General features: G+C 40.7%; 1 protein-coding gene across 2 annotated transcripts; it reads left to right on the top strand.

Annotated features, from left to right (window-relative positions):
* The first annotated feature begins 411 nt into the window (after positions 1-411).
* On the top strand, positions 412-12,542 carry atcaya (ATCAY kinesin light chain interacting caytaxin a). 2 transcript variants are annotated; one of them, XM_035176220.2, is made up of 14 exons: positions 412-651; positions 780-1,180; positions 2,602-2,701; positions 5,579-5,637; positions 5,757-6,008; positions 6,639-6,812; positions 7,031-7,133; positions 7,363-7,494; positions 7,607-7,693; positions 8,048-8,146; positions 8,347-8,382; positions 8,489-8,560; positions 8,657-8,709; positions 10,171-12,542. In XM_035176220.2, exons 3-13 carry the CDS (start codon positions 2,625-2,627, stop codon positions 8,679-8,681), a joined length of 1,116 nt encoding a protein of 371 aa, XP_035032111.2. In that variant the 5' UTR covers positions 412-651; positions 780-1,180; positions 2,602-2,624; the 3' UTR covers positions 8,682-8,709; positions 10,171-12,542. The 2 variants fall into 2 exon arrangements, with proteins under 2 accessions (XP_035032111.2, XP_035032113.2); XM_035176222.2 differs by lacking the exons at positions 412-651; positions 780-1,180; positions 2,602-2,701 and adding an exon at positions 3,793-4,110.
* Positions 12,543-13,582: the final 1,040 nt, after the last annotated feature.

The raw sequence follows: 13,582 nt of genomic DNA, 5'->3' as shown, positions 1-13,582 counted from the left end.
AGTTGCTGTCTAATGCAAATCAAACCAGAGGCTGTGAGTCTGAAGCCAGAAGATTTGAACTGAGCATCATATTCAGATCCTTACTCTGTGTTAGAGAAAACATCTGCACATCTCTTTCTTACAGACAGTGTAAAAAATGACCTTGGGTTTTGCAGGCAGCGTCTCAGGGGCAGCACACAAATTAAAAGTAAATAGAATAAAATGTACCTATTAACATATTATTAAACTTCTGGGGGTTAATACTGCCACCAGAGGCACAGGCATCCTTAAAATAGAAAGTGGCCTGTGGTAGAAACATGCAGAGTAAGTCAGAATGCTGTGCAGGGAAACTGGAGGGCTGATATGATTGGTCGTGTGCAAGTGAAGTCAGGGGGAGAATAATTAATGTGTGTGGGGAGAGTTGGGGTGGTGGGGAGACAGAGAGGGAGGGGAGATGCTCTGCATGGAGAGTGATGCTGTTGCCAGGGAACAGCAACCACATAGAGAGGACCACTGAAAACAGCAGCAGGTTCCATCTAATGGAGTAAAAGGACACAGGGACTGGTGCTCATTTGTTTTTCCCCCCAAGTTGAGGTTAGGTATTTAAAAAAACAAACAGAAAAGCTTCCTCCCCAGAAAGGATGTGGATGCAAGACTGGAACTGAATTAGAGGTAAGGAGGGGGAAATGGTTGTCCAATCAGAGGCTGAGAAAAAAGGGGGAGATAAAGAGTGAAATCATGATGCCAGAGCAGATGCAGCCTCATTTAAGGAATTTTGTGTCTGGGTGGTGTGGATGCAGGAGCTGAGAGGCACTGCTGTCGGCTCGTTCTTCACGGCCAGTCTTTCTCCAACAAAGGTGGCCAGAGGCGGAGGAGACAGGAGGAGGAGGGGGGGTCCATCACAGACAGAGGTGCCCCCTGTCTCCAGACACCTGCTGCTGGCGAGCGGCTGATATTGAGGACACTGTACGACTGTGTCTGTGCACGAGTGTGTGTGTGTGTGTGTGTGCATGTGAATTAGCCAAAGACAGAGAGCAGGGCGAGGGGGAGATTTCAGCCTGACCGATGCTCCCCCGCAGGCGTGAGGGGATCAGGACTTTCTTCCCTCGCATCTTTGCATCTGTGACCCAGCAGGAGGAGGAGGGAGGACACACAGGCACGGACCACAGAGAGGGTTTCGAGGGCATCTTGCACCGCTCATGTGAGTCGACGTCCATGCATTTCTAATCTGCTTGCACCTTTTACACCTTGCATGAAAAGGGAAGGCAGTGGGAACATTTGACTCTGTAGTGGTAATGTGCTGCATATGTCTTTTTGCAGCATAAATATTTCAACAAAATTTGACTGGAATGACACAGGAACGATGGTTGTAAATGAACAGGGAGTTTAAATGACCTGTGTTGGTTATAGACACATATAATAATATGATATATAATGATATAGATATAGTCCATATTATCACTCGTGTTTGCTTTTTTTCCTATGGAAATACTTCCTCTATATAGAACATGGCCGTCCTCCAGCTTATACTCAACCACAAGTGTTGCTGCCAAAACCACTAAAACCAATTTCCACTGTCGTTGGCTCTATGTGTTGCAGCATGGTTGTCATAATCCCACTCCTGGCAGGTTGTACCACATTTTGTCATCACGGTATCAAGTATAACCTCCATCACAGACTGGGAATCCTCTGTCATTCAGACACTGGGGATTTTTATATATAAGCAGAGAAGTACAATAGGACTTTACGTGCAGTTAAACAGCCACAGTTCACCAGCCAGTGCAGAGCTGTACTGCTGTTATTCATGTGCCACCATTGCATTGTGATAATGCAGCTGAATGTCAGCATCAAACCATGGAAATAAAGAGGCAAGAGTGCATCTAGAAACACTATTGATAATGCACGTGTAAACCCATTATTTTTAAATCTATTTTGCTTTGCTGACTATTGTTATTTCCTTAGGGAAGCCATCTTCATCAGCCTTTTTTGGCTTCTCAATTCCCCTGCACACTGTTTTAACTTTTGTTTCACTCTATAGTTTTTTTTATATATATATATATATAATGTGCAAATAAACTATATGCCGCGTGTTTTTTCCCCCCAAATCTTCATCACTATGTGAGTTCTGGTTTGAACTGAAGATTTTTGCATGAAGCACGAGTGTGAACAGAGATCAAAAAGTCAGTGGCTGCATCAGTCGGGTGGGATTAAGCAGCAGCGAGCAGGGGGATTAAATGGGCTGAAGGTTGTCGTCCACCCTGGCCTCTTGAATTCCAACCAGCAGCGACTTCATATGTAATATTTGACTTTCATGAGAATAGAGCTGCAGAAAATGGGCTCTGTCCGACTCCGTCACATGCCTCTCACATGTGCCCCTGTGGGCCGGGGGAAAAAAAACCATGTGACCGTGCAGCGTTGGTATCAGCCCCTAAATTGTATTGAAAAATGTTTCATTATTTGGACAGAAACATCCTCCCACAATGCCGACTTTCCCCTCTGCCATCATTTCAAACACGTGTCTCTGTGGTGCAGCCTGTTGTGAGGACACTCATTTCATTTGACAGCTTTCATCTGTTGTAAACGATTTTCATTGAGAAGGGGTTCCTCTCTTCACACCTGCAGGCCCCTGCTCTCCTCTCTGAGGGATGGGCACCACAGAGGCGACTCTACGCATGGAGAACATGGAAGTGAAAGACGAGTGGCAGGATGAAGACTTCCCCAGGTGGGTTCCTTTTTCGTTTCTATTGGTCATCATCTGTTCTGCTCCGTTACTGTCAGATACAGGACTGACGTTGAAGGTTGAGAATATACTGAAGAGAAGAGAAGCTTAACGCATCTCTGTGAGCTGTGGGTGTTCATAGCATGTGGCACATGTTTACGAATGTGTGTTTGTACACGTACATTTGAGTTTAAAGGTAAATATTTAATTATCTAAGATTAAATATGTAGTTAATTACAGATTGACTGCTAATTACCATTATAGGCTGAGTTGTATGACTCTCAGTCTGGTTTACTTTGTGTAGACTCATTGATATTTATACACATGTGTGCTGTAACTCTACCAAAGACGTTATGTTTTCATCTGTGTTTGTTTGTTAGTCAGCAACCAGTTTTCATGACATTATGCAGATAGTTGTGGTAAAGAAAGAACACAAAGATTTTCTTTAACATTGTGAGACCGGGCAGTTTTTTTTTTAACATTTTCATTCCTTTCTCAGAGAATAAGGATTGAATCTTGATGAAAAAAGCCAGGCATGTTTCATGGACTAATGAGAGTGTGTGCAATCTGATTAAAATGAAATGTGGATCCAGTGGATTTAAATGCGGTTCCATAAGGGGACATACTGGGCCGTGGTGGAGCTAAGTGCTCGAGTGACATTCTGGTTGAAATATTGACACTTTCTATTTTGGGAACTATTTATAGCCTTATGTTGTGTACGTTCTGCTTTCTATGCATTAATAGGGCATTATTTAAACTGTATAGCTGTCCTCGTGTGAAATGATTAGTACAGTAAGCTTTGAGGTCAGGGTGACATTTGATATGATGTTCACAGTGAGAGGCTCTGAAATAGGAAATCTGATCGATGGTCTGTCGCAGCAGGAGAGGAAACTGAGAGAAAGATCATTTATTTACATATATTTTATGTCAGTGCAATCAAACAAAAGCAATTTAGAAATTGCAGGCATGGTATTTGATGATGAGAGGTTTGAATGAAAATCTTGATGCGCAGAAAAAGAGCAGTCAAAAGGGAGACGTGTGATGCCAGTTGGTGCTGAGCTCCCCTCCTCCCTCCTCCTCATCCCCCTCCTCCCTCCTCCTCCTCGGATGGGAAGCAGGAAGCCAGGGAGCAGGTGCACTGTGGTCTCAGTCTACGTCATGTGACGCAGCAGCAGCCACTGATCAACAACACAGCATCGCCAGGAAAATGGTGGCAGGATTTTTGGTTAAAGGCAGACAGAGGCTGAGGAATATTCAGCAGCAGATGGATTATTGAGGTGTAGCCTCAGAGTGCTGCTCATCCCTCATCAGCTCAGAAGACTGGGAATGGTTCAACAAAGCAAACACAGAGGTGTGTGAGGTTAAAAGGCTCATTTGAATCGGCTCTTGACAAAAGCAGTATCCTCCTGAAGGTAAGCATCATCAGTTCATCCTGATATTGATGTAGCTGCACGACAAAGCAGCCACAAAAAAAGAGATTCTCTTGCTATTGTTGAAAGAATAAACCCCCATCAGTCTGTTGTGTTTAATAGAAAGGGGCTTCGATTCTGACAAAGGAAGTGTTGGACTGTTATTCAGTGCAAGGCTCCTCAGGGAATAGATTCAGACTGTTCAGCTGTGGTTGTGTCTCTGGGCTAAAGCCAGTGTTGTTGGCTGAGGAAGAGCACACACAAACAGACACACACACACACACACTGTCTCACACTGTGCTCCTGCAGATGGGTGGGAGAAGCAGTTGGCTTTCACAGGAATGCAGCTAAATCTGCCCCCTGCTGAATAACACTGCGCTGTAGCTCCCCGCTGCAGCTCTTTTAACACTTAACTGTACGAGTCTATTTTCAGTCCTGTGGTCTCTTTTGGTGTTTGTTGCTGATCGACACTAAACCACTCATGAAAGGCCATTTGCCATCAATCAATCAAACTTTATTTATAATGCAGCTTCCGATCAAATCAAATGTGATTCAAAGTGGTTTACAGGTGACTGACTAAACGTAGGATGTTAACATTTATTTTAATGGGTAAAAAGGAATGACTTAAACTGACCAGTTCATACCATTAATAATAGAAAAGACAACAATAAAATATAAACAAGCGGTAAAAACAACAAATGAAAAAGTATTCCATAAATTCCTTATAGGCAACTTCCTAAGTATAAGGTCAATAAAACCTAAATATATAAAAAATAAATGATAAGGATCAATATAAAAAATTTGGTAAAATAAAAAATGTCATTATTTAAAACAAATAAACTTGATAAAACACTACATTAAAGCCAGACTAAATGGCTTTTTTAAATTCATGTTAAATAATGTGCATAGGTTAATGCACACGCACCCACACACACACACACACTTATATTAAGAGCAAGATTTTGACCTTTGACCAGGTTGTCAACAGTAAATAACAGAGCTTTGTGGGGACACACACAGACGCCTTCTTCTCCTCTCTTCCACTCGTCTCTTTGTCATTCCTCCCCCTTTCCCCTCCATTAAATTTTCCGCCCTCTGTAATCTTCATCTCTCCCCAAAGAGATGTTAATTACCATCTCTATCCTCTTCAGCTCGCAGCTCTTTTTAGTGCTTATAGCCAGATCAGTGACAACATCCATGTCTAATCCTATTCACAATGTTACATTTTGCTGCGTGGACAAAGTCATAGAGACCACAGCAGGTTGGAGAACAGAGAAGAGAGAAAAATAAATCGTATTATCAATATTTATGCTTGCTTTACTTTAATTTTAATTTAAAGTGGCAGACTCACACTTGTTTGGCAGAACTTTGACTTTGTGTTGTATTAGTATACAATATATTTCATATTGAACCATATATTGTTTTTAACAAGCACAGTCATGGTTGTTTATTTGTGCATGTTTCCCTACAGACCACTACCAGAGTACGGAGACATGGATCCCTCCTGCGGTCTCACAGACAACAGAGGCTGTAAGTGTCACTGACAACTGGATCATCACTGAGGGACGGATGAGTACCTTCATGATTTCAGTTACAGTCTCCTCTCCTCTCCTCTCCTCTCCTCTCCTCTCCTCTCCTCTCCTCTGTAGCTCCCCCTAACTCCCTGAACGTGAGCCCACCTGGAGGAGGAGACGGCGGTGGGTCCTCATCCCACCGTAAACGCCGCACGTTGCTCGCCCCGGACATGAACCTGTCCCTGGATCACAGTGAGGGCTCTCTGCTGTCAGATGACTTCCTGGACACACCGGACGATCTGGACATCAACGTTGATGACATGGATACACCAGACGAGACGGACTCACTGGAGTTCATCACCAACGGCAACGAGTTGGAGTGGGAAGGTCAGGAGTGAAAAATAAATATGCACGCCTGCCAACTATACCTTTTATTCAATTTTATAACTCTGACTCAATATAACTCAGATTCAAGATTATGTTTTCAGGTCATCTGAATACTAAGATCAGTTTCTCATGTAATGTAATATGAATCTATATCTATTATCTAAATCCAATATAATACATAAGAGACTATATGCTGAGGTTTGTAGAATCAGTGGAATCTTATATGTCATATTTAGTCTTCAGTTCTAATGTTTTAACTGTTTTATTTATTTGGTTCACTTAATCTTAATCTGATTTTACTGTTGGAATTTATTCTATTTAGACCAAGAATGAGTTTTTCAGTGCACAACCCGAACCCAATTTGCTTTTACAATCTGAAAGCTGTATGCACAGAATGAGGGTGAAAATATATTCACATTTAGGTTTAATCAAAAACTAACAAAACACATACTGATTTCAATCCTCAGGAAGAAACACAAAAAACAAATATAATTTTGTTAAAGCTAGTGATAATTTAATCAATCACCTAAAACCTCTCTTAAAAGGAATAGACAATACATTTTACTTTTGGGACTGTGCAGGCTGTTACATATTAAAGAGAATCATACCTTTGTGTCTGTTTGTGTTCAGACGACACTCCGGTGGCCTCGGCCAAAGCAGGTCCCGCTAACGGCTCAGGAGAAGTGGACGGAGAGGGGAACACCAACAATGGACGCCTCTGGAGAACAGTGATCATCGGAGAACAGGAGCATCGTATTGACATGCAGGTCATCAGACCCTACGTACGGGTCATCACACACGGAGGTCAGTGAAATCCATTTGATAACTCAATGAAGGCCTTACTCTTTAGTTAAATACAAAGATTAATTTATTCAGTAAAACAAACAACCTTTATTATTGATATATTAATACGTTATTATCAGGTAAACACCAGTGAGACAGACGTAAAGATCTCATCATACCTCAGTTTACTGTTGCTGCTTTAACACTGTATGTGATTTACTGGATCTTTCTCTCATCAGGATATTACGGAGAGGGTCTCAATGCCATCATTGTGTTCTCCGCCTGTTACCTGCCTGACAGCAGCTGTCCAGATTATCACTACATCATGGAAAACCTCTTCCTGTGAGTTAAACATGGCTGACTTTTACATTTCAAGTACAAGCTTTGATGTCGTACATGAATGGATTATCTATATAAGTATAAGCTCCCAAATCGGAACTTATTGACCTACGTTCACCTTTTGGGAAATCGGACAAACCGTTGTCTAAGTGATCCTTTCATGATCCTTTATCTTTACATACAACCGTTTTGAAGTCAGTGTTTAACAAAGCGCACCTCATCTGTCCTCCAGGTACATGGTGAGCAGCCTGGAGATGCTCGTGGCTGAAGATTATCTGATCATTTACATGAACGGAGCCACGCCTCGCAGTAAGATGCCCGGGATCAGCTGGCTCAAGAAATGTTACCAGATGATTGACAGAAGGTGAGGAAAAGGAGAAGCTGCAGGAAAACAAACTGCTGTGGAGCCATATATGTTCATTTTAGATGGAAAATCTGCCGACTGAATGGACCTGTTATTTGTGTTGTGATGGCAGATTGAGGAAGAACCTGAAGTCTCTGGTCATCGCTCATCCCACGTGGTTCATACGCACAGTCCTGGCTATCTCCAGGCCTTTTATCAGGTGATACACAAAGTCACTAATAACTGTATGGTTAAGATGGGGAATCCACAAATGTCTGTGAACAAGTTAAGATGCTTTTTGTTGTTTTGATCGACGTCCACATGAATTATAGATATCGCTGTCGTACCTAATTAAGACCCTTTAAGTGAATGAGTGCCTTGGACATTGTGGACTGAATATTATCATATTATTTTATTACACAAACTCTTTATGTTACAATTTCAAAGAGGTTTAATGTGTTGACAACTGCCTTTTACACAAAAATATAACAAAAACTGTTACATACATGGATACATTATCAGTACTATGATGTAACCTATGATTGTGTTGTTGTTGCCTCCTCATCATCCACAGTGTGAAGTTCATGAATAAGATCCAGTATGTCCACAGTCTGGATGAACTGGCCGAGATCGTCCCCATGGAGCACGTCCATGTCCCAGAGTGTGTGGTGCAGTAAGTGTCACTGACCACTAGATAGAGAAGTTGAGCTGCAGTAGTGATAGTCCTGCTGTGTGTCTTCTGTAAAATGATTATTTCAATGTTATTTGAATGAGAGCGAAATTAAATTTATAATGCAAGTTTTTCTGAAAATGGGCTGAGACGGAAGGATTTACTTTGTGAATTCAGGATATTACAGTGTCACTCATTTTCAGATTTGACGAGGAGAGGATTAAAGTCCGGAGGGAAAGGTAAAATAGATCCATGATTTTTTTATCTAATTTCGATAATAGCACTCACTTACATAAAAAATATAATAGCTATACAGAATGACACTCACACTGTCTGTGCCTGCAGGATGGAGCAGGAGCAGAGGCAGCAGGAGCAGCAACACTCAGTCCCTCAGGAGGCAATGAAAAAGTCTGCAAGGTACCAGTCCTCACAGAATTTAATTTCATATTTAACATTTATCTAGTTGGGAAACTGTCTTCATATATGTCTGTGTATTGTTTCTCTCCTTTTCAGGCCAAAGTCGGTGATAGTAGATTAATAGTTGTGAGAAGGACAGAACTCTGCAGGTGGGTAGTTTCCTCCACTTCCTTTTATTCTCCACAAGGTGGCACTGTGCTTGGAAATGGAACCTCCACGTTACTGATTGCATTTCAAACTAAATAGTAATACCACATTCCAGAGTAATGTTTTTATATATTTCAATACAGACACAGGATTTAGAGCAGTGTTACATATTTCAGGACACTTTCTCTTTGGTCTTTGTTAGATTGCATTAATTGGAATAGAATACTTGTAGGAATTCCCTTAAAGTATTTAAACAGCATATTTAATGCTGCTTCAGACTTTTTATGAGCACAAGTTGTGGTATGTGCATGGGAAAGACATTAACACATAAATAAGCTTCAGTTCAACATGTGCTAAAATTGAATATGTGTGAATTTGCAGTGTTATATATAATGCTTAGACAACACCAGTTTGTGTGAGTGTGTGGGTTGGTGCAGGGAGGGGAGTTTTTTACAGTTCCTCCATTGTCAGGGAGGGGTGTCTGCCTAACTGTTGTTTCCACACTTTCCACACTAATGCTCGGTCGTTAGATGATCGTCTAGTTCCTCATTGTTCAGCCACATTGTTTATAAACAAGTCTCATCAGCCTTTCTGAGTGGAGTTTGCATGTTCGTACTTCGGCTTCCTCCCACAGTCCAAACACATTCAGATTGGCTTCAGGTTGACTCTAGGATTGACTGTAGGCTTGACCTTCATAATTAGCAGTGAGTTAATGGATGAATGTTGAGGATCTTTTGGGATCTTTGCTTGAGTTTAATCTAACTTCTTAAGTTTTTCCTGCACACAGCACGAGTTTGTAGTCGATGCAACACACAGTACAAAACCTTGAGGGAGAGCAAATGTCCGAAAAGTTGATGTAACATTTTGTCTATCGGGTCCAAAACAAAGGCAGCGTGATACGAATGGGATTTTCATAGACAGCCACCAGGAGTAAATCCTGTCCACAGCAACATAGAGCCTGAGTGTTAAAGAGTCTGAGCTGGTTTGAACCTGCTGGTTTAAGAATACAGTAGTATGCTGTAACTGTCTGTCTTGCTGATAAAGGTCATACGACTGAAATTCCAATGATAGTGTATCCAGTGTATCACAGGGTCAACATACAGAGACAAACAATCATTCACACTCACATTCACACCTAAGCTCAATTTAGATTCTCCAATTAACCTCAGCCTAACCTGCATGTGTTTGGACTGTGGGATGAAGCCCACAGAGTTCCTGGAAAAAACTCCCCACAGGCACGAGGAGAACATGCAGACTCCACACAGAGAGACCCCAGTCTAGACTTGATTCATTATGTATAACTCAAAAGATATTTCCCTAAAAAGACCAGACGGAGACAAAGTTCATAAACATATTTCTTGGAATTACTAATTTGAATTGGTTAATGTATTTATTTGACTTTAGCCTTAAAAGCAACATGTTTTTGTTATTTTTATCTACAACATTTCCTTTTCTTTGTGCAGGATGTGACTTAAGTGTTGAGCATGAAACCTTTGATTAAGAAGCAGCTTCCTTATTCTACCAACATCCAGCTGAAGATTTGTGCCATCGTCCTCAAGTCGAAACTCTAAGCGCTCCATCTCTATTCCCTCTGCCTGGAACCCTGGAACCATCTTGTTCTTTCTCTGTGAGAGGTGTAGCTATCACTGGGGAAGACGCTGCTCCGCTGAGCTTCAGTACTTTGCAAGAACTGTTTCTTGATGAAAACTGAGTTCATCAGTTCATTACCCTGCTGTGTGGTCTCCCATATTGAAATGTTGCATCATCCTGAGGCTCTATAAGGCGGAAACAAGGACAGAAAATCACTCTACAATAACTAAAATAGTAGAAAGTTGTTGATTATTTTTTATTCCGCAGCTTGTTAATAGGAGTAAATTCACTGCATTACCTTAAAAGATGTTTTAGATGTTTGTTTGAAATCAAAGTTGTTTTAAGAGTTCTTTGCAACCTTTTCATTTGACAAGAGGGAGGTGTGACTTACACCTGAGGGGTTGAATAGAAACTGTGCTCGTGTCTGTGTGACATCACCAGATCACTGTGATCACACACATTTATACTGACGCTGTTGTGTCAATATAATGCAGATATAATAATGATGTTACTCCATTCGATCAGATGCCTTCATCTTTTATTTTTTTGCCACATAGCTGCTGTATAAGTCAAATGCTCTCTTATTGTATTGACATTTTGAAAATGTTGTACTAACACTCTCCGACATATAGGGATCATTTAAAGTTATTCTTCCGGATCCCACAGTTTCCTCTGTGCCCTTCCATCTGTTGTGTGACCTTATGTCATGATGTGCCTCAGTTCTCTGTGTGTTCATAGAGGAAGCAGAGTTTCCAACTGCTGACAAAACCTATAAGAATCATACATGTTTTAAACTATTTGCACATTGATGAGTTATATCTGTCTATTTTGTGTCGCATGTGGCCACACAACAGATTTCATACATTGCACTGACATGCTTTGGATGTCATTGTTTTGTGTCATACAGCCTACATATTCTGTGTATGGAAAATAGTTTCCCACAAAATACAGAATAATGTGTGAAATCTGTGTGTAAGTGACGGCAGTCAAGACAAAATAGACAGATGTTGCATTTTATGGTTCTTTCACAGAGTTTCTAAAATGTCTACGTTAAGCAGAACATGTCTAAATCATTTATAATAATCTTCATTCTGACAGTGAGCAGGATTTCATTGCTTTCAATTACTTATCATGTGTGTATTAGAAAAAAGGATGTTTAAAATGTACATTTTAATTTAATTCTTCCAGATCATTTGTTGTCAGCTCAGATTCTGGAAACATGTCATCACTGCGGACGATATAGAATAATATGCAGCCTCTTAAAGGAAGGTCACAACTGAGGCATTTGGATCTTAATACAGAGGGATGCCGTTAATGTAGCTTATTCTTATATTCTTCCTAAAACAAGTCTTATTTTGACATGTGCATTTCTTTTTTTGCATGTATAATGCATTATTGAATAGACATTTTCTGGGGTTTCCTTGAATTCTTTCTCGTCTTCAATTTGTTCAGCAATCATCTTATTGTAGCAGGAGGAGAAAGAGATTTTATTTTTGTAAAGAACTGCCTGTATACTGTTGATATGTTTTGCACTGTAGGATTTTGTTATCATAATTTTTAAACTAGAGACTGTGATAGATTTACGTTTAGCTGTGTTTGTGTTGTTGTAAAAAGGAGCATGACTGATATCATGCAGTTGTGTAGCTGTTAGTTCAGCATGGACACACTTAAGTGTCTTGATTAAAAATAATAGGACTCATGAAATATTTGTTTCTAAACAGCTATTTCAATTGTGATGCTCCTTTTGTTCTATTGCCTTTCTGTTGTGGGAATGTTCAAGAAAAGGTTTAAACTTTTCACTTCTCTTCAGTCATTTCTGGATGTGATGATCACAGTAAACCAAACCTGAGCCGTTACATCAAACATATATGATCCCAGTACAGCAGCCATAGCTTGTCATATAAGGAAGGTTGTTCTGTTGATATTTTTGGCTGAACTGAGTGCCTATTTTTGAGCCAAAAGAAAACCATATTAAGTAGAGGAATGTAAAGTGTAGCCTTTTTTAGTTATTAGGATTTGTAGGTTATCTTAGTCAAGTTAAACCTGGTACCATTGGCAGGGTTTGCTGATGTGACATGCTGTCCTTAACAGAAAAGCACAATGTCTAGATTATTACAAATAGTTTGCCTACCATTTGTCTGCTGTAAAATGTTCGCTCGGATTTAAATGGGAAGGATGATTCTTTCTAGGTCGCCATGATTGTTTCTTCCATGTAAATATAAGTCAATAAATTGTTGCTCCCAAATTCTGCTGTGGTGTTTGTTTACATGCTTTCTTCTACTTTTGTCCAGTAAAAGCCAAATATATTTTATTCAAAAAAATAATATTGGACTGTCATGCTTCATCAGCTCTAAGATTAACTGAGATAAAATAGTAGTATAATAGTTTATTCATTGAGGTTCATGTGCTCAACAAGACATTTAAACTTTAAACTTTAAACCATAAATGAATCCATCCATATCTCTTATCCTTTGAGGGATGTGTGAGGAGCTGAAGCCAATCCCAGCTGACTTTGGTCGAGAGGCGGGGTACACCCTGTACAGGTTGCCAGTATATCAGACAGGCTGACATATAGACAAACAACAAACAGCCATGTAATCAAATTACAAACATTGTTGTTACACATTCATCTCAACAGTGCAGCCACGGTATTGAGCAGTAAAATACACGGGTTCATTACACAGAGCAGCAGAGAATCTGTTCATATGAATGAGGTAATGCCTGTTTCCATAATAAAGCTCATTAGGGCCCGAGCACCTAAGTTCTTACTTTACTAAATTACTAAATTCTTTTCATTCCTCTTCTATGGTTTGAGGTTTGGAACAAATGTTGTCTCCTGGAGGTTCAGACTGGAGATCGGCACCAGTGGGTTTTTATCCTCTTCAGTTGAGCTTCAAACCAGAGGTGTCTGGGACCTCGGGTCCAGGGTCTGGGACCTCGGGTTCAGGGTCTGGGACCTCGGGTTCAGGGTCTGGAACCTTGTTTTGCATTGTTTCTCACAAGGGAAGATCCTCAGTGATGATATTACAGTACTAATTACAGTGCGACGGTGTTGTCTTTTCTGTGTGAAGCCACCACTTCCAGAGATGCTGAGACAGGACTGTGGTCATGTTTGACTTCTGACTGCGCAAAGCAGCCTCACCTCAAAGCCCCAAAAATGTTGTTTCTTGGATTCAGAGAATGCTTTGACATCAAAGATGATGTGAAAGGTCATCACCGGTCAACCAACCAACCTTCTCCTTTACGCACTAACACGTCATGGAGCGCCTCTGACCTATGACCTAT

The sequence above is a fragment of the Hippoglossus stenolepis genome, chromosome 14 (assembly GCF_022539355.2).
Source record: "Hippoglossus stenolepis isolate QCI-W04-F060 chromosome 14, HSTE1.2, whole genome shotgun sequence".
NCBI lineage: Eukaryota > Metazoa > Chordata > Actinopteri > Pleuronectiformes > Pleuronectidae > Hippoglossus > Hippoglossus stenolepis.
This window is presented reverse-complemented; position numbering and strand designations above follow the sequence as displayed.